General features: G+C 38.1%; 1 protein-coding gene across 3 annotated transcripts in view; it reads left to right on the top strand.

The window, feature by feature from the left end:
* The window catches only part of LOC107043472 (FAD-dependent oxidoreductase domain-containing protein 1), a 129,309-nt gene that overhangs the window by 72,589 nt on the left and 35,231 nt on the right, over positions 1 to 21,489 (top strand). For 2 of the 3 annotated variants that reach the window (XM_015265003.2, XM_015265002.1), the window contains exons 3-4: positions 13,462 to 13,776; positions 14,220 to 14,872. In XM_015265003.2, coding sequence (XP_015120489.1) covers positions 13,462 to 13,776; positions 14,220 to 14,872 — 968 coding nt within the window. Of the gene's footprint in view, positions 1 to 1,001; positions 1,433 to 13,461; positions 13,777 to 14,219; positions 14,873 to 21,489 lie in introns of those variants that run through there. The other variant, XM_015265005.1, reaches the window with a different exon arrangement.

Here is a 21,489-nt window from a genome sequence, read left to right as displayed (position 1 = left end):
CCCCCCCCCCCCAACTGTGTGACGTAATATTTGAACGCTCCCATTAAAGAACTTCATTAAAAAAAAAGATAAAGAACGAAGAAAATAATCTAATCCATTACCAGCGAATCAAAAGAATGGTTCAAGTTAATTTTGTCTGAGTGTGGGTTTTTCATGAATATCTCGAACTGATGGAGCTATCGAAATTTTGGTAGAAACCTTTTATATTGCTCTCGCTCTTACCTAGAAAAAAGATTCCACACAAATTTCGCTATCTCTCTTGGATTCTGAGATATTTCCTGAAAACTCGGTAAAAAGCCAAATCGACTCAAGCCGTTCCGCCGATCCTCTAATGATGTCATTTTCGAAAATTTCATATGTAAATAGAAGGATAGTTTAAAAAATGAGTCATTTTTTTCGAATGCTAAAATATAATGCTCAAAGTTTTCTTTTCCTAGATTGACGAATCTTCCTAGGAAAAAGATCACACTCCATGGAAAATGAATATCTCCTTAAACAAACTTGATTTTCATCGTTCACCACGAATGAGTGAATCTTCTGGATGCCTGGAACGGGGTTTGCTTTCTTGAATCTGTCAGAAAGATATTCAGCAGCATTAACATGGTCAGCTGAAGGACTGAACAAAATATTTGTTGTGCGGAAATGGTCAACAGCCCATTTAAATAACGCATGTTCAGTCAGGATCTGGTCTGCAGGGGATTTTGCTTGAAGACTGGCTCGCGCTGCAGATCTTTTCAGATTCGCACCAATACCGTCACACGATCCCTTACCATGTGCGGTGGTGAAGAAATGCCACTCGGCATGTATTCCATGATCGTTCACATGTTCTAACAAATTAGCAATGGTGTAACGGTTTTTGAAGTGCTGGGCTGCTCCATCAGTGAAGTAAATGGCTTTCGTAACCTTGAACTTGCTTTGCAAATATTGAACTATCAGCTTCTGAAACACCCAAACTGCAACTGTGTTGTGCTCACGATTATCTGATAATATCACGATAGAGCCATGCTGGAGTTCATTGTCAAGTTTATAATAATATACAACGGTGAAGATTGTACCCTGATTGTTATTCCAGTGGAATGATTGGATAGCGTTCTGAGCAACGAAGGCGTAGTTTTCTGCGAAATCCATTTGAATCAAGAATTCTCCTTCCTCCAAATTCTGTTTCCTATGATCCACGTATTTAGATTGCTGTTTGGTGATGAAATCGTGTGTTTTGACTTTCACAGTTTTTTCACACAAGCTTTTAATGAATGCATCACTGGACAATACATTCACTGCCATCGCTGCCCGATCCGTCTCAGTCCATGAGTGATATTCTACTCGCTCAATGTCATTCTCATCGAACGTTTGTTGGAGAAATTTTTCAAGAACCTCCGAGTCAGGACACTGTAAGCGTTCTCCCAGGTGACAATCAGGTGGTGCGTGGGTGCAGGTAATAAAACCAATCAGATCTTTGTACGACGTTAATTCATGAGCAGCATTTTCCGTCAGTCGGGGGAAATCTACGGCATCGACCATGAGCTTTAAATTTTCATGATGTACACACAGGCATACACAATGTGTCCCTGGGTCCCCTGCCAAAATACACTCCTCACGTCGTAATTTTGCAAACACCGAGAAACTAACTTTTGAATTGGGGTATCCTGATAAATGCAATTCATATAATTCTTTCAAGTTGCAGTATAAGAAACGCTTCTGCAGATGCAATCGAGATCCATCGGGTTGTTTAACTGATAGGAAGTCTTTCGTACCACCCAACAGCTTGGCAATCCGGTCAGCGTGAGTCGACACGTTGTACAAATTTTCGTTCCTTTTAATGTAGGAATCTCTGCAATTAAAATGTTGGACGGTTCGCGTAAACTTCTCTTAACCAAATGATTTTCTAGTTTGAGGGGATTACAGCACCTATCACGGAACTTCATTGTAGTTATAATGTCTACAATTAGAAACTCAAACAATAAAGCACTTTCAATTGCACTTGTGACTTGTGACTTGTTTCTGCATATGAGTTTGAATGAATTCGAGATTATGTTGACACTACGTGAGCATTTTTCTATGAACTTCATTTAGCGCGTAATTCGAAAATTTATAATCGTGAGCAGTTCATGAGAGAGAATGTAAGTCATTTATGTTTCGTTTCCTCAATGTTTTTTCGAGTTTGAATCCCCGGAATCCACTTTTATTCGTCGGTTAAAACGCAAAGGAACGATTATTGTGAAATATTTATCATTTTTCAATGAATTATATACAATTAATACAATTATCTACATGAATTCAAGTGATCATTCACTAGAAAGTTCGAGGAATCGATAAGAGGGTCAAATTTTGATGATAAAAAAAAGCGAAAACGAGTGCACTGAGTTAACATCTTGAGATTCACCTTGAATTTTTCTTTCTCTACTTTTTTGAAGCTCAAAAAATTATGTCAGAAAATATCAACGAAAATGAAGGTGTCCAAGTGGATTAAAAAAAATATTTTGTCTTCTTTCTACCTAAAATGGGTCTCCTGATGGTTTGTGACATTTGATGCAATTTTTTTCGTAAAGTTTGAAGAAAATTGATTTTTTTTTATTTATCATTCTATCACGTATAGAACCGGAGATACAAGCTATTTCAATTCAAACATCAAATTAGACAGCAAAAATAGAACAAGTAGTCCGAAAATTCTGAAAAAAATCACAGATGCTTTTTTCATATTCCAGAACATTGTAAAAAAAATTCAAAAAAATCTGAGACATCCCAAAAAATCACTGTCTGGTTTGACGAGAATGCGCCATTTATATCCGGGTCTGGAATATCCAATTTCTTAGTCAATTTTTGTTGTTAACTAATTTCGAGACAAGTTTTTAAAATGACCGAACATCCTTCTTATTCATACAATTGTCTCCTGAATAAGTGAATATTCAAGTAAATATAAGCAAATAGCCGAGGTTAGACACATTATGTCTTCTATTGTTCTTCTATTTACATTGCATAATTAGAGAAATAATAATTTTTCATTCTAAAGTTGAATAGTAGAAAATATGAATAAGTTTAACTTCCACCATTTGCTAATATTTAATTGAATATTCACTTATTTGGGGGATTATTCCATAAATAATAGCGATTGCCGGTTATTTTCAATACTTGTCTCAACCAAAAAATTAACAAATTATTGTAATTATAGTGACAATTTTTGATGAAAATTTCCGATTTTCATAAAAATACTTTTTTGACTCATTATTGATGGAAAAAAAATGTTTTCTCGTATAAACCGCATCAAAACGAAGATGATGCTGCGTTCAGGTATTGGGGCCAATTTAGAACAAATAAAAATTATTGAAAAACTGAAAAGAGTCTAGCGCAATAAGTATGGTGAAAATGCCCCCAACGAATTTTGAATCACCAATTTTTTCTGTTGTTCATCGTGATAAAATATGCTTGCATGCAAATTTTTGGATTTTTATCTGCATTCCTGCCAGTTTTATCTTGAAAAAACCATCTTTTTCTTATTTTCACGTTTTTAGCCATCCAAAAGTGATCTAAAAATCTGAAAAAATTCGGAAAAATCATAAATATATCAACACTGGTCTGAGAGTTTTCATTTAATTTTTTAATGATAATTTCTATTGGAAAACAAAAATTGAGTTTTCAAAAATTGGTTTGAACATCATTGGATGAAGATACAACTTTGGAAAAAATCATCATCTTTCATTTCATGTTTTTCTATAGAATAGCGCAGAGAAAACAATTTTTTTTGCCTGCGCCATATGGAAAAAAAATTAAATTGACAAATTTTCAGGTTTTTTTACTGAAAATCTACGTTTAATTCCTTTCTTGGGCCGAGTTAATGAATAATAACACTTTTCATAGTTGATTCACATATTAGACAATTATAATTACTCATTATTTTCCGACAAATCAGAGTTTTATAGATTGTCCACATCATCTCATTATTGCACGGGGCATGAAGCTGCAATTTACAGTCATAAATCCCTTAGAAATTCACATACATAGTTCACAGATCATTTGTAAAATGTAGAGAAATATCGGAGGAGTAATCACCATACAATAATTACAGAATTATAGACAGTAATCACTGATCTCTATATAACTGGATAGCCGATCCCTATCGCAGCCAGTGAGTTTATTAGAGAGGTACGCAGCGCCTCCGGATAGTAGTCAGCGAAGTAAGATTCTCTCTAGTGCGCATGTCCGTGTCAGCTGCAGGTAGTGGGGCAGTGGTAAATTTACCGAGAGCATTGGGAAATATTATAGGATATTTTACCGTGTAGGACATCCAGAATAATAGACGAACTTTTGTTAATAATCAGTGAAAACTGACATTGTCAATAAACGCGAAAGGAAGCCGAAGCATGGAGGAATGTCGAAATTAGTACAATTGTTATTAATATTGTATTATTAATGAATTGTATAATTGTTAATAATTGAAAAAATTGAATTTTTAAAAACTACAAAGAATCGCCAAAGAATGTTATTAGATTTTTTTTAATCGTAATTTTTTGCTAGATTTAATTGACGTTTTAGTTTTTTCAAAAAATCAATTTTGAATAATCAGTTATATAGAGATCCGTGATCTCTAGCCTTGAATAGTTCGCCAGCGCCTCCCTTGTATGGCCTCGGAACTACAGGATGCCTCAATGCGCTTGCGCGACTAGAATGCTAGATAGTGGAGATGGTTATCTGACTGTGTCATTTTTCCGGTCCCATAACCCCCAAATATCTGTCATTTCGGTAACTGTCAATCACTATATACTACATTTCAGTATATACTACATTTCAGTGCTGTCAATCAACAGTGAATACCTGGGCATTACCTGTCGACGAATGTCTTTAGGAAGAGTTCAATTGTCAGTTAGGTTACGAAATAATTCATTCCTTCCATTCTGTAAACTTTTACAAAAATGGTTCGGCGTGAATACTGCAAAAAAAGATCCACCAAATCCAAAGAATTGTCTTTCCATAATTTTCTAATTTTGTATCAGAGAAATGTGTAATGCAACTCTAAGTAGATGTTGCAGGAGGTAATGTATATGAAACATAGGCTCCAATCATGNTACCTGGGCATTACCTGTCGACGAATGTCTTTAGGAAGAGTTCAATTGTCAGTTAGGTTACGAAATAATTCATTCCTTCCATTCTGTAAACTTTTACAAAAATGGTTCGGCGTGAATACTGCAAAAAAAGATCCACCAAATCCAAAGAATTGTCTTTCCATAATTTTCTAATTTTGTATCAGAGAAATGTGTAATGCAACTCTAAGTAGATGTTGCAGGAGGTAATGTATATGAAACATAGGCTCCAATCATGATAAAAAGAAAGAGTAAATATGAATTGCATTCGACAATGCAAGGCAATAATTTGGAGATATGAGAAGTTCACTAACGGTGATAAAATAATAAAACTGGCAGTGATATAGCTCGCACAGTCTGCTGAATAATGTCTTTGTTGTATTGTAATTAGTCTTTGAAATTATGAAAAATAATTTCAATAAATACCACGTGTTATTTTCTATTGCAGAAAAAGATAGAATTATTTCAATTAGATTTTTTTATTTTATTTTATTATATTTCAATTAGATCTGCATCAAATTGTCCTTATCATTCCGCCCATGCTATTTCACTTAAACCTGATCAAAATCGAACCTCTATTATCTTTTTGTTTCATCCTCTCCTGTGACGATAATGTTACCTCATTGCACCACACAATATCTATTTTAAAAAGAGGATTTATATTCATGTAAGAATTTGTCGGAAGATAAATGGTTTTTCCACTTTCTGTGTTTATTCCCCCCGGCAATCCTCCCAGTTATCATTTCAATTCAAATCTCGATATTTATATATATATTTTTTTTAACGTTATTTTACATCGCTTCGACTCGGTTAGGGTATACTGCGATGATGACCAAGACTTTGAATGGTTAGATCGCACCATTCTACCCGGCCGGGATTTGAACTCGGAACCTTTCGCATGTGAGGCAACGAACTTACCCACTGCGCCGAGCCACCGGGAAAATCTCGATATTGTATAATACAACATCAGAAAAATGTCCATTCAATTTTCCAACTTTACCAGGTCACATTACCCTCCCCCCACTATGCCACTACGGTCGCGCAAGCGCGCTAACGGCGCGCTTAGTTCCTAGGCCATACAACGGAGGCACTGGGTGAACGTCCAACTTGCGCCACAGTGTCTTACAGGATCACTGAAATAGAGTAATACTGGAAAGGGCACTGAGGCGCCTAACGCGAGCCGAGAGAGAGGGTCAATTTTCAAGGATGCCTGTCTTTGTCGTACCGTTCGGCCCAAAAGTTTCTCCTTACCGTGCGCAGCGTCTGAGCTGTAGTTTTGACGTTCTTGACTCCTCGTTGCAAGCGCTAGATTTCTATAAATCCATATTTATGACATTAAATTGATTCCTGAACGTTCTTCCCCCAAAATTATTATTCATGTGAAATTTATTATTTTCAAATTAACAAAAATTGTACATAAAGATCAATTCATAAAGTATACAATTCAATCAATTTTCAATTCGATTATTTTGAAGATAATTCGAAATCCTCCGATTCACTATCGTCCTCAGTATTCGGAATAGCAAATTTTTGTATCTCCAATGTAATTCCTGAAACAAAAAGTTGATAATTGAATGCTATTGATTAACATTGAGAGAGAAATCAATTAATTAATTTTAGAAAGATGCCTCGGTGTCTCACTAAACGAATCAGAATCAATTTTTACTTAGTCTTTGCAACATTGTAAAAAAATTATGAGAATGTTTTATTATTGCATACGAGTAGGAAAAATCAATGAAAACGTTCGTAAAGTTGAAAGAGAGTAGTTTAATTAACGAAACAAGTACTTACGTATGGTGTGTGAGGTTAGTATTGGGATACCAAGTATTAGGGCAATGTTTTACGCAGCAAGAGCTCACCATTTTAACTTTAATAATTTCTAATCAATAAGGAGACATCACACTCGTGTGTACTTGGTCTAATTTTGTATTGAAAAATTTTTTTCGTATCCAACAGTATTTTTCTTTATCTTCACATAATTACGAACTCACTAAACATAACGCGAAGAATGCTTTTTAATTCGCTTGTACTGGACGTCATTCAGTACATTCTATGCATACCCAGCGCCGAGGAGAGTGAGACAGGCTTCCTTGAAAATCTACCTCTCTCTGGCTCGTTTTCCGCTCACGGGCATAGCATGGCAGTGCCCTTTCCAGTATTACTCTATTTCAGTGTACAGGATAGTCTTTCCAGTTAGTATAGAGATCAGTGAATTCAGCCCCTCCCTGCATGACCTGCTTGACAAAAATTTTCAACGCTTTATGCGCCATCTACTGATCAGAAAAAGTACTCTCTACTGCAATTACTGCCCTGTATAGGATTGGTTATCCCTTGAAATTCCACCAAACACTTCAACCCATTATTTGCAAAAATGACGGCATGGGTAAACGTTTTTCTACTCAAAATAAGTGTATTAGAGTATCCTTGAGGGCAACTATCTCCTAAAAATGGCGATAGATAACAATAAGTCGTTAAAAAACGTTTTTGTCGCTTCTCATTTTACAGTTCCCAGTAAAAACGGTAATGTGAGCTGTGTCATTAACTTTTCTGCAATTTTTTTTGCAAAAAATCTGAAAAATAATAGATAGATGCCCTCCCTCAGGCTGCCCTCAATACTTGGTCAAAATTTCAACCATTTATATTGGATACAATCGGAGAAAAATGGGATGAAAAAAACAAATTTTTGCTACGACTTGCGAAACGAAACCCCTGTATCTATATGAACTTTCAGAATTGTGTTTTCTCCTACCATTACTAATTTTCATCTATGAAACTACTTTATCGACTCGAATCTTGCATTATTGAGTCAATGAAGTACACTGAGAGAAAAATTTCCTAATATGTAGACCATATTTACTTGAGAGAAGTAAATTATTTTTAATGGTTTAAATCTCAGAATATTTGCGGTTCACGGAACTCGAATGAATTTTCATTTATCACTATCGTTGCGCATTATATCATGAATATATTACATATCGAAATATTGGAACTGCATAGCAAAAAAAATATGAAAACAATAAATACTTGAAGATTGACGATTCTTCTACGTGATTTGAGTGAGTTCATTCGCGACAAAATCATACACGGAGAGAAATGTTCAGTAAAAATTACGGAACTCATAATTCACTCACCGATTACGGAATCGACTCAGATAATTTAAGTGACGGTATCGTAATTTTTCACAGAAGATTCGGATAAAAATTACGGACCGTTCCGAAAAAATTTCGTGACAGTTCCGTAAAATTTCCTATAACCAGATTTCGCTCCGGAATTACGGAAAAAATAGGTAATTTTTATTGAATATTTCTCTCTGTGTACTTGAGTACAAGAATATTTTGGAGGATGAGACCTTTCTCGGGCCACGTGAGTTGAAATGCCTGGGAGAATTAAACAATTGAAGAAAAATTACTTGTCTCAGGAAATAGTATATTACGCAACAAGTGCGTAACCGCTTGCTGCCCGCACGAGTTGCGTATACTATTTTACACCATAAGTGCGTGCGCGGCGAAAAGGGGTCGGGGGGGGGCAGAAGGGGGCCCAGGGGGGCGAAGCCCCCCGGTAGGGTGCAGGGACGAAGTCCCTGGTGGGGTCGAGGGGCGAAGCCCCCGCGGGGTGCAGGGACGGAGCCCCTGCTGAGAGAGGGGGTTGGGGGGGCTTCGCCCCCCCCCACTGAAAAACAAAAGAAATCAAAATCAAGATCAAAAATAAAAAAAATATTTATCAACCGATTTTTCGGGGATCAAATTATTCCTCACTTCTTGTGCTGATTTCGAAATTTCTGGTAGAAGATTTTCATCATTCCAGTTGTTATTTTCATCATTTTCATCATCCAGACACAGCTTTTTATTTGGCGGAGAACCGACGGTTGCTTCGGTGAGAAATGTCGAATCTCCATCAAATAAATCTCCCGAGAGATCAATCTCCTCGTCACTGTCGGGTATGATGTGGTTGTCAATTTAATTTCACTGCTTTTATATTGAATAAATGAATAAATTTAACGACAGAATAGTGAGAGGGTTATGTGGATACCAACAAGTGAGGCAGTGGGCGATGTTATGAGTCGATGCGCGAGTCGATGTGCAATGGATGTGTGGAATCCAACGATGATATTGCAACGACCATTTGCGCATCGATCTGCACATCGACCCGTGCATTTGCGCATGCCCATGGGTTACGCACAGATGATTATACAGATGTGTAGGGTTCCACACTACAGTGTGAAACCCGGCACTTTCTGTGCGTCGACACTCAACTGAAACCGGCCGGATTTCACGCACGTATGGCATAAATATGTTTCAGATATTAGAATTTTTTTTCTTAGCGTAGTTTCATCATAAATAAAAAATAATAATTACCGGAGAAAACATAATTCTATAAGGTCCTACAGGCACAGGGGTTTCGTTTCACTTTAATGGCCCTCATGATTTCTGTAGAATCTCATTCTTATGTTTCGCATGTGATCTTCGAGACTACTACCACTGTTCACATGTGACTGGACTCATTTTCGAACTTCCCGATTCGAAACCCTTTTCTTTCTTTTTGAACGCCATTGTGCGTATCATTGTTTACTTTTGAAATTTAATTGAAATGATCCATAAAAAATGTAAATTTTAATTTAAATATTCAATGAAAATTGATAGGAATCGGGGAACTCCTGATGAGAATATTTCCCCTCCAAATTTCAGCCAATAGAATTGTACTATTCGACTGTTAATTTATATCGTCAACATGGTTATCAACTGGTAATTTTTTATAATTCCACTGGTGATTTTTCACGTTGATATATATGAAAAACAAAAGATTTCCTGGTTGAGTGAGACCTTCGTTGGAACTGACAGATGCATTTTGTCTCATAGTGGAATTCTCTTGGCCGAAATTTAGGTGGAAAAACACTCGAGCTTCAAAATTACTCAGGTATTTTCTTCAAGGTTCCCTACATACAAACGGACCTATCGGGAAATACCTGATGATTTGGAAGCTCTTCCCTAACGGACGTATGTGAGAGTCAGTAGAGAGTACGGTGATTTCTCTATTTGTTCCACGATTAGAGAGTAAGTAGAGAATGGGTAGAGAGTTGGGGTGACAGGGCAAATTGTCTACTCTCAAATGCTTTGAGAGAGTAGATAGCTGAGGCGAGGGATATGCTGACCCTTATTAACTATGGCCCTTGAGAAATTTGACCCTCTAACCGACTGACCCTTGTACTTGGGACCTGTTTGAACTCCCGGAGCTCAAACTTTAGGACCCTGGAATGTTTTCAGCTGAAAATACTCTGATTTCATTTGAAATTTTTTAATTGGATCTTTGTGACCCTTATAATTTCAGACCCTTAATATTCCAGACCCTTAAATTGGAACTCTCAATAATTCTGACCCTTGAAAATATTGAAGAGTGCAACTTTTGTCCCTTAAACCTTCAGACCTNGACTCTTAAACCTTCGGACCCTTAGACTAATCAGTAAATGATAAGAGTCAAATTTTTGACCCTCAATATTTCTGACCCTTAGACTAGCCGTACTATCTACTTTCTACTCTTGTAGAGAGTAGATAGTTGGGAGAGGATGCGTGGTGGGGGCATTCAGACCCTTATTTGTTAGACCCTTAACGTTCCTCATGAGCCTAAAAATTTGACCCTAAATGGTGCTGACCCTTGAACATGTTTAGAGTGAAATTTTAGACTCTTAAAATTTCTGACCCTTAGACTAGTCGTACTATCTACTCTCTACTGTTGTAGAGAGTAGATAGTTGGGATCGGATGCGTGGTGGGGGCTCTCTCTACTCTCTACGTGTCTAGAGAGTAGACAGTAGCCCCCACCAGGCATCCGATCCCAACTATCTACTCTCTACAACAGTAGAGAGTAGATAGTACGACTAGTCTAAGGGTCAGAAATTTTAAGAGTCTAAAATTTCACTCTAAACATGTTCAAGGGTCAGCACCATTTAGGGTCAAATTTTTAGGCTCATGAGGAACGTTAAGGGTCTAACAAATAAGGGTCTGAATGCCCCCACCACGCATCCTCTCCCAACTATCTACTCTCTACAAGAGTAGAAAGTAGATAGTACGGCTAGTCTAAGGGTCAGAAATATTGAGGGTCAAAAATTTGACTCTTATCATTTACTGATTAGTCTAAGGGTCCGAAGGTTTAAGAGTCAAAAGTTGCACTTTTCAATATTTTCAAGGGTCAGAATTATTGAGAGTTCCAATTTAAGGGTCTGGAATATTAAGGGTCTGAAATTATAAGGGTCACAAAGATCCAATTAAAAAATTTCAAATGAAATCAGAGTATTTTCAGCTGAAAAGGTCCAAAAGTTTGAGCTCCGGGAGTTCAAACAGGTCCCAAGTACAAGGATCAGTCGGTTAGAGGGTCAAATTTCTCAAAGGCCATAGTTAATAAAGGTCAGCATATCCCTCGCCTCAGCTATCTACTCTCTCAAAGCATTGGAGAGTAGACAATCTGCCCTGTCAGCCCAACTCTCTACCCATTCTCTACTTACTCTCTAATCGTGGAACAAATAGAGAGTTGGACTCTCCACTGGGTCCGCTAGGGTTATGGTATTACATACGAGTATATTATTCGAATTTCAATTAATTAAATCTTCTTTGTAATTTGGTACTGAATATCCATTTTCTATTGGAAATTGAATTTGAGTCAGGAAATTGTCGTCTTACAGCAGCTGAAATTTTTTTTGACAATCAAGCCATTGTAGAACACTACGGGACAGAATTTTCCTCTTCTTGTTATTTTGCCAAATAGAATGGCTATCGATCCATTCAAAGGCTTACTATCAATAGAATTCGTGGAGATGAAACATAATAAAAAACTAGTGGATTGGGGTGTTGGTCGCTTGCGGCGCTCGCTCCCATTGCCGGTGGGTTGGTAGCGGATGTATTCATGTGAGTCAGACCCGTCGGACGGGTCGCACCAACAATTTCCCGATATTATTATTCCTCCCATTTTGACTAAAAGAATGCTTTTCAACTCTCAATACTCTGTTTATTTGTTCATGAGAAACCCTTGTTTTTAATTACATGATATGCATAACTATACTCACATCATTACATTGCCAGGGAGGAAAGCATCGATTTCCGCACTGCTCGTAAAGTCATACTCAAGCGACATTTTGGTAAACACAGTTCTCACTTGATAATTTTATCAAAGCACACGCCGGTTCGACACAGTCGGTGTACATGCCGGAAGTAGACGCAAAAACTTGGTCGATCAAAAGATGTCACGTTCATGAGAAATGTATCGCATTTTCATGAGACGAAGTACACCACTGATCTCAGCATTTGTTTTCATATAATATTTCTCTTAACTCGAAATACGATAAGATTTCTAGTATTGAGAGTTAATATTAACATCGGAGTGATATAAATAATGAGAAATTTAGAAAAACAACACACTTTCTTAGCAACTAACTTCAGATGAGTTAGTGATCAATTAGTAGAGGCGCCAGTCGATAACGATGTATTCCAATTGGAATTTTTTTATTTCTCATTTATTGATAGAAAAACGCCAATTTTTGGAAGGAATCGAAGAGAAGTATGAAATTTTCTTCATTATAATCGTTCTATATGTGATTTTTATGAGATTAAGAAAATGTTCGTTACTTTTTTGTCATTTTGAAATTTTCTTTCCGGGAAAACTCAAAAACCAATAAACAGATATCAGCCAAAATCTAATCCGCTCTAAGTTGAATGAAAACCTATCGATTGAAAAAAAAAAAGTCAAATCGGACAATTCGTTCACGAGAAATCGTTAACCAAAATTTTGACCACGTACATACCTAGACACACACACACACACACACACACAGACAGACAGACATTTTGTTTAAAATTGTCTAGGAACATCGAAAAGACCTTGAAACATGGAGATTTGATGAAAAATCGATTTTTGATTTTCGCGGCCATTACAATAACTTCCCTGCCGGGAAGTTAATTACAGGCGTCTATATCTTCCATACAGCTGTAATTACACGCGGATATGGCCATGGTCTTTCCTTCTTTCTCGAAATTCCTAGAAACTCCTTGCATTCTCTCAAATTTTCTGGAAACTCATTGAATTCTCTCGAAATTTCTCAAATTGCCTCGAAATGTCTAGAATTTTCTAGAATTCCAATAGATAATGCTGCACATAAGGACCGCTTCCCAAAATCACCCCCCATATTGAAACCATAGACGTATCCACATCAAAACTAATAATACACAAAGGAACAGTCGCATCTCTTCTGTCGGACCGGCTGAGCCCCCTGCTTGTTTTGTGAAGATTTATAAAAAAAAATACCCTGGATTTGGCACACACATACGGACGTACACAAATATTTTCCAAAAAATCGACGAATTACAATGCTTCTATTCGCAAGTAATAAATGATTAATTATTTCAGGCAGACGATGACAGAAATGTGCAGAAGGAGACAGATGAGAATTACTGGGAAACGGATGTTGAGCCAGAGAACCCAATCTCTAGGACTGCTAGAGTCATGGGGAAACAGATGAGAGAAATTAAGCAAAAGGCTCTTTTCTGGAAGGAACCAAAGAATGTTGACTTTGACGAATGGGATATTGATTCAACGTACTATCCTAGTCACGTTGATGTCGTTGTCATTGGAGGCGGTGCGATTGGGAGCTCAATTGCTTATTGGTTGAAGAAAATGTCGAATGGAGGATTAAGCGTCGTTGTTATTGAGAAGGACCCAACGGTTCGTGGATAATGATTAAATTTATCCTGTGTAGTCAGTTATTCTTTTATTCGTCCACCATTGATGATTTTAATTTATGTTGTCTATCTTAGAACTGCAGAAAGTTAGAGAATTTTTCATCAATATCTTATTTACTTTACAAGGAAAATTGCTATGAAAAAAATCCATCTCCCTTCAATAAAAAATTTATGTGAATAATAATATGACTAAATTATATAACTGACAAGACTCAGATCTCCTCAACTATCGCCTTATTACAATCATTACTCACTCGTCAGATCATTTAACACGTTACAAAATCAAATGCCAACTCAAACCAACTCATTAGGTTTTCTCCTCCCTGCACACCATTATTATTTCAGATTAAAAAACATACTTTCCATTCACAACTTTTTTTCCTAATCGTATTGTCGTTTCATTTATTCATTTTTATTCTCTTTCAGTACTGCAAGGCCTCCACAGTATTGTCTGCAGGTGGGCTTCGTCAACAATTTTCCCTCGAAGAAAATATAGAAATGTCCTTGTATGGAGCTGAATTCCTCCGCACAATAAATGAACATTTACATGTAGAAAATGAACCACCAGTGGATGTTCAGTTCCATCCATATGGATATCTATCGCTCGCCTCTGAAGATGGAGCAGAAGACCTCACAAAAAACTCCAAACTTCAAAATTTGAAAGGAGCTAAAAACATCCTTTTAACCGCTGAAAAAATTAAACAACGATTTCCCTGGATGAATACTGAGGGAGTTGCGCTGGGATGTTTAGGCCTTGAAAAGGAAGGCTGGTTCGATCCGTGGTCTCTTCTTTCCGCTTTTAAGAAGAAAGCAGTGAATCTGGGCACTGAGTATGTCAATGCTGAGGTTAAAGGCTTTATTTTCAGAAAAGACGAGCAAGTTATTGTATCAGGAACAGGATACGAACGGTATCAGGGTCTCAATCATGTCGTAGTGAAGACTGAAAATGATGAGAAGAAAGTTATACAGTTCGCACTTTGTGTAATTGCTGCTGGAGCTCACAGCGGAGAAGTTGCGAGGCTGGCTAAGGTTGGATGTGGACCGGGATTACTCACTGTACCTCTCCCCGTCGAACCTAGGTGAGAATATTTTTTTAATTCATAAATTCAATTCAACTTGGGTACCATGGGTACGCATGTTTCCCTCAGTGGTCCGATTCAGATCGTGGTCTGATGGTCAGAAGAAGCAAGGTGGGAACTTTTGTTTTACATTGTATTGAGGGGTGACTACCATGAGTTTTAAAAGTCGCGGGCGATTGGAGTGAAATTTCTCATACATTGAAGATCGATTATATATGTGTAAAAATGAAAAATTAGTGCAAAAAAATTAATTGTTTATTGTTCATTTGCCCCGCACACGCTTAAAATGTTGAAAATAGTCCAGGGCCTTCAATTTTTGAGCTACAGAGGTTTCTTTTTTTCCGTTTTTGAAAAAATGTGTGCAATAATAATTATGAATTAGTTTTTTGAAATGGGAGTCCTACGCAACTAATTTTGTTTTGTTTAAAATAAAAATTTTCGCCATTCATGTAAAATATGCAGAAAAATTATCTGTAAAATATTTAAAATCCATTCTCGATTCTTTCAGAAACATTTTTCGGGCTATTTTACATGAATGGTGCAATTTTTCATGAAAAAATTACGAAATTAGCTGTGTAGAAGTTGAAGTTCAAAAAACTAATTCGTAATTGCTATCGTACCCATTTTATCGAAAATTTAGAAAAAAAAAAGAAACCTTTGTAGCTCAAAAATTGGAGGCAGTGGACTATTTTTATTATTCTAAGCGTCTGCGAGGTAAACGAACAATAAATTAATTTTGTTGTACTAATTATTCATTTTTAGACATATATAATTGATCTTCAATGTATGAGAATTCCAATAGCCCGCGACTTTTAAAACTCATAGCAGTCTCCCTTTAACAATAGGGAACAAATGACAATCGTCTCACCACACATCGTCTCACTACTATTAAAAAAAATTGGTAAAACGCTTCCTATTCACGATGTTAAATTGACGAGTGGCGGCGCTGAAGCTTCCAATTGAAAAATTTCAGTTACACTTTCAGGTTCTAAGGGGATCAATGAAGTAAAAACCCATTTATTATTGAGGCGCATAATTAATCGAATCAGAGACGAGCCCCAATTGTATATATCAATGCAAAGCTTTCGTTAATACATACCACTTTTGTTAATTTCATTCAGGGGACTTCAACTTCATTGTTTTTGGTACTTGCCCTACAACAGTACAGTAGGACTCCTGTAATTTCGAGCCGGCTATTTTCAACCGGCGAAGTCACAGCGTTCCTATTCTCGCGTTTTCAGTCCCCACTCCTTCCGTTTACGGAATGGTCCCATCATCTCCCGGGCGCATAGCCCTATGCTCCCGAGTGTTTCCCTAACCTCAATCATTGGGAAAAATGTACTTTGGGGTTATGTACGCACTGTTGCCCGACGGCCGAATACAGAGAGCAACATAATGCGTTCTCTCTCTGACCTCCCCACTCCGCGCGCTTGGCCAATGAGAGCTCGGCCGACTATTTTCGACTTCTCGGAATTCGTTCCCCCGTCGGGTCGCAATTATAGGAGTCCTACTGTAAGCACTGAAATATAACTATACTGGAAAGTGTACTGAGCCCTCGGTTCTGTGCGAGAGAGAAAGAAATTCGTGAGGCCACCTGTCTTTGTCGCACAGTCTGGTCGAGAACTATTGGCGACCGCTCAGTGGAGTAGCGGCCGGTTTGTTCATGTACCTTTTGCTCTAAAGGCTCGTTTAACAAAGGGTCCGTTTGCCCAATCATCCGTTTGGCTAGAGGCCTCCATGTGTTATTTCAATCGACCGTTTGCTAAAGCTCCGTTTGCAAAATGGGCCTTTAGAGGAAAAGGAACATGAACAAACCGGCCCTAGGGCTACATATTGAGAAGATGTGAAGACGAGTAATGCGCTGGTTAGGTGTTACAACGCAATTCCTCCATCTCATTAAATGTTGCTCCATCTTTATAAAGAGGAATTCTGAGAGGAAATGTAAAAAGACTGTTTTTGTCAGAAAATTATCCAGCCGCAAAAAAGATCTAATGATATTTTTTTCTCGAATGATAATTTCTTAACAATCCATAAACATTAAAACGCTATAAAACAGAATTGTTTTGGTTAACTTCTGTCGAAGAGTTGCTCTCGAGCCTAAAATTTCTAGTGTTTGAGTTTTAGACGCGGATCAACGGATGGAAGATTAGATTGATACAGACAGTGAGTTGAAAAACTCCGCGCCAACAACGTTGGTCCTGCTCCTATAGATTTTTTATTCCATGGAGAATTTTTTTAGAGTACTTATTCCATTGAGAACTATTTTTCTTATAGAAACCTGATTGTGCACTATCATTATTTATTCAGAATTCCTGACTTGGCTTCCTTTTTTATTTCTATGTATTTTTCAAAAATTTCGATATCCCAGTAGGAATAAAACAAAACTTTTTCTTGGCCCAGTTTTTTTACAAAAACATTTATTTTTGTGTTTTTAGGCAGATTTCATTATTTTTTTCCAAATAAGTGTGACGTTTCGAGTTTTACCCGGAGGTAAAACTCAGTGAATGGTAGTCCTTTTCCATCCAGCTATTACTGTCAGTGAGAGGAATCTCCTTTTCACTACACCGTTTCACGTATTCCTGCACTGTACTCCTTTTGTATGGTCACATAATCCTCAGCTAACTTCGGCGGTGAGCTCATGGGGGATTCGCTCATTCATAGGGATGTTGGGATATTACTTGGTGAAGTTCTAAATAAACACTCGCGTATTTAGTCGGTAAAAGGATGGTATATTATTTGTTGGTTGTTTAAAATACACGACTCGGTTTACTATGGGTTGGTATAACGCGTTATTAAGACTTAACCAAGGAACAAATTTATCGATTGAGGGTAGTCTAAGCTTATTACAAAGGGGCTGACTGTACTTTAATTTAAAAAAAAAAATTATTTCATCACCACTTCAATAAGACATCAACATTTTGAAAAGGGTTCAAAGTGTCTATTTAATCCCACGGTCTCCTACTAATTTGTAATGATTTTTCTTTGGCCTCAACAAATACGCAATAAAACCCTAACCCAATATTCCCGATTATCCAAACACGGCCAAATCATTACCTTCGTTCCCGCAATCCGACAAGTCTGAAACGCCAAAAACCGTAATGCTAAAACTGGACTCCAGGAACAATCACCAGCTCATTCAATCCTTACTTCGAGTGTTTAGGGCGTCAGCCGATTTTTAGCAACGCGGAATCGACGAACCGCAAACGGAACCGTTGAGCGTTGAAGCGAGCATTTCTGAACCAGAAATGGAGGTTTTCTCCACGAACGTAGGTAGCTTATGGTCTCAAATTAATTTCTAACCGTTAGAGAACCGTCAAATTAACCAAACGGAGCTTGAACAATTTTATTGTTTTGGATTCCAACCATAGAAGTGAAGATAACTGAAAAGATAGTGTCCCCATGCCCAACCGGAATCCAAAACTTAACAAACGCTATAGAGTATCAAAACGCATAAAAGGTAGCGTGACGACATCATCTCAGGTATAATTTTTCCTCCAAAACTCTTGTGAGTTGGGGAAAATAGAAGAAATAGGTAGCATAGCGAAATTAAGCGCCGATAAGCAATTAAGAGAGCAAGCGAAAAGGAAGCAAGCCAAAAGGTAGCCATGGAACAGGTAGTAAGTGGCATCAATCGTCGTAGCGAGACGCATAAATCATTAATTCTCACACAAATTAATAATTCAGGTAGCATATATATCATCTAGATAATTTCAGGTAGCTTCCAGGGAGCATTTGGGTTCGTTTGAAGGGTTTTCTGTCCTTCAAACCATGGTTATCGGTGTAGGCGTCATTTCGAGAGGTAGCGACGCCATTTCACGTGACTTATTTTATTTCCGCAAAACCGCACTAAAATCACCAAAATCACTAATAAAAAGGTACACAGGTACTTCTCACCATGATCCCGGAGTGTCGATATAACCGAGTTTTGGTTAATTATCTACGATGATTACCTCCGCAATTAGCGTCTTACGAAGCGGTGTTAGGAGAGAGCTCTTGTGCAGGTAACGTCCGGGCGACTACTGCGTGTTTCCGCTCGGGCCTGTTGCGTAGTGGTGGGGAGTCTGGTGGAGACTAGCCCCGTACGGTGCTGACTCGAGTGTTGGGGATGCGAACAATCAATTCCCGGGATAATTGTGCGCGAAATAATTAAATATTTAAATTTGAATTTTCATATCATATTGATTTTCATTATTTTAACTGAACTAAATCGTAATTACTTGAACTCAAAACGAAACTGAGATGGTTGAGCGGGTCTTCGCTTCATCTACGACCGGAATACGGTAGCTTATCTACAGAGGGCACTCTCCGGAGAGGAATTAGGACTTTACCAATGAAAACGCAAACGCAAAATTGATTAAAAACCCAATGGCAATCCGTTTCGACGACTGGGCGATCGTCTCCACGGCCTACCAACTGAAAGCCCTAACACTCTCGCTCAAGGGAGCGCAAGCATTTCAACTCGACCGATGTACTCACTCTATCGACAGACCAAAAAGGGTTACAGGAAACACTGGGTAGCACATTATTTTGGCGAAATATTCCACGGTGATATCCTGCTCCTTAACCGAATTTACGTAAAAAAATCTAAAAAATATTAAACTCCAACTCAACCTAACTGACTCGACAAAACTATCTGCAAAATATCTGGTTTATTGAATGAATTTATTTAATGATCATTATTCTCAAAATTTAGGGAATCGATTCATGCGATAGGTAACCAATTTAAGTAATTTTCCGAACTTAAGGTAGCTCTGAAGTAGAGTTAAGGTAACTCTCTCTCTCTCTCTCTCTCTCTCTCTCTCCCTCTCTCTCTCTCTCCTCTCTCACCGAGTAGATTTTCCGTTTAATTCTAATAAGTGATTTAACGTGAAGAAGATTTCCCGTGGTTTTCCATAACAACATCACAACCCACATTCAAATGCACTGGTGGCAATACTTCAACGTTGGACATGAGGCTCAGTTGGACCGGCGCTGCCAACGTTCCAACTTGATTCTCCGACTCTATAATGTGAATCGCGAGAATGTGAATATCAACCCGTTGCTATGCGCGTATCTTTTTTACTGTTATTCCAAAAAATACCATAGTTACAGCGTTGAAAAGCTCATAGGCGATTTATATGATGTAACTAACGACACTTTCCCGATTTCTCGTCCCGTTTTCATTACACCGAATGTAAATCATTTAGATGTAGTGGAGGGGAAAGTTCTGTCATGTATAGATATGCGGTGTGCTCCGTCTGATGTTTTGCTTAGTCGGTCAAAACTTTTCTTGGCCGATACGCTACCGCGTATCTCGATAACGCGCAATTTATAGGATTACATGAATTATTTATTCAGAAATTATTCTTATTGTCTAAGATATATAATTTTCATAATTGTAAGTGATTATTATTATTATTATTATTATTATTATTACTAATCAATTAATGAACGTATAAATAAACAAACATTTTTTAGTAGAACGCTGATTACAATGTAAAATAACTTTGCCAGATAAGCTCTGAGAAGGTTTCCTTAAATCTCTACCCTTACAATTTCTGTTTTGAGTAATTTCTTTGAACATTTTCATAATAATGCGATCGTTGCGTTTTGTGGCTGAAGTAAATAGTTTATGAGAGGACCATAATTTAGCAGCGTTTCAATATATGCTTTATAGGCTGTAAGGGATTTTTGCCTGTGCCTCACCAGCAAATATCCCAAACTAGTTTGGCATCTTCTCTATCGCTTAATGATGTTGGGCACCAGCTGGATTTTCACGGAAAATCTAACGGTAAACCGGCCTCAGAGGATAACTCGTCCACTCTGAGGACTTCTCGTGGCGGGACTAACTATGCCGAGCCAGCATCAGCGTAACACGGTAGAGTGGGCAAGGTCCACCATATTAGGAGTAATTCACTCGATCGATCTTCGTCTTTCCAGCCGAGAGATCTCGATAAAGGGTATCTCCCAGGAGACATTTCTCCATGTGTCTTTCGCCGAGGATGTTTCCATTCCTCTGACGTGTTTCCTTTCTCTCCAGAGTGGCTCAACTCTGGAGAAGTCGACGATTACCTGCGAATCCTTCTCACTCCTCGGAACACCGAACATTGAGAGGCACATGCAACACAGGTATCCGGAGGCTCTTTCTCAACCACCTGTGCTCACCCCAACTCATCCTCAATGTTCAGTCAAAGCACTATCATCGCGGGCCAACACCTAGATTACTCGTCGTGGAGGCACGTGCCATCGGGCCTCCAGGAGTCGGCCTAACTCCCGGCCCACGGATCCACCCCAACAGCACTCCTTTCGTCCGAAGTGATGGATCCCTCAGAACATGGAATTAAAACATCCCACGTCCTCAAAGTAATCCAGTCATTCTGTTTGGGACGCCGAAGCGTCCCACTCTCTCGCTGTTTCGGATCTTATCCTAACAATGTTCCCCTACGGATCAATGCCACCAACGACTGTGCCGAGTAACAGGAACACCATCCGCTCGACTCCTGGCCTTCTCCCCCTAGTCTGAACATCTCAGCGGCGGTGGGTCATCCGTTACCCCACCACCATGAAGAATAGAGACCAGGAGGCTGAACTAACGTTTTCTGAAGCAAGACCATAGTCGGGGTCATGAGGTAGTTATT

The sequence above is a fragment of the Diachasma alloeum genome, unplaced genomic scaffold (assembly GCF_001412515.2).
Source record: "Diachasma alloeum isolate Michigan unplaced genomic scaffold, Dall2.0 Dall_scaffold_00583, whole genome shotgun sequence".
NCBI lineage: Eukaryota > Metazoa > Arthropoda > Insecta > Hymenoptera > Braconidae > Diachasma > Diachasma alloeum.
Note: the sequence above shows the minus strand (reverse complement) of the source record. Positions and strands in the feature narration are given on the sequence as shown.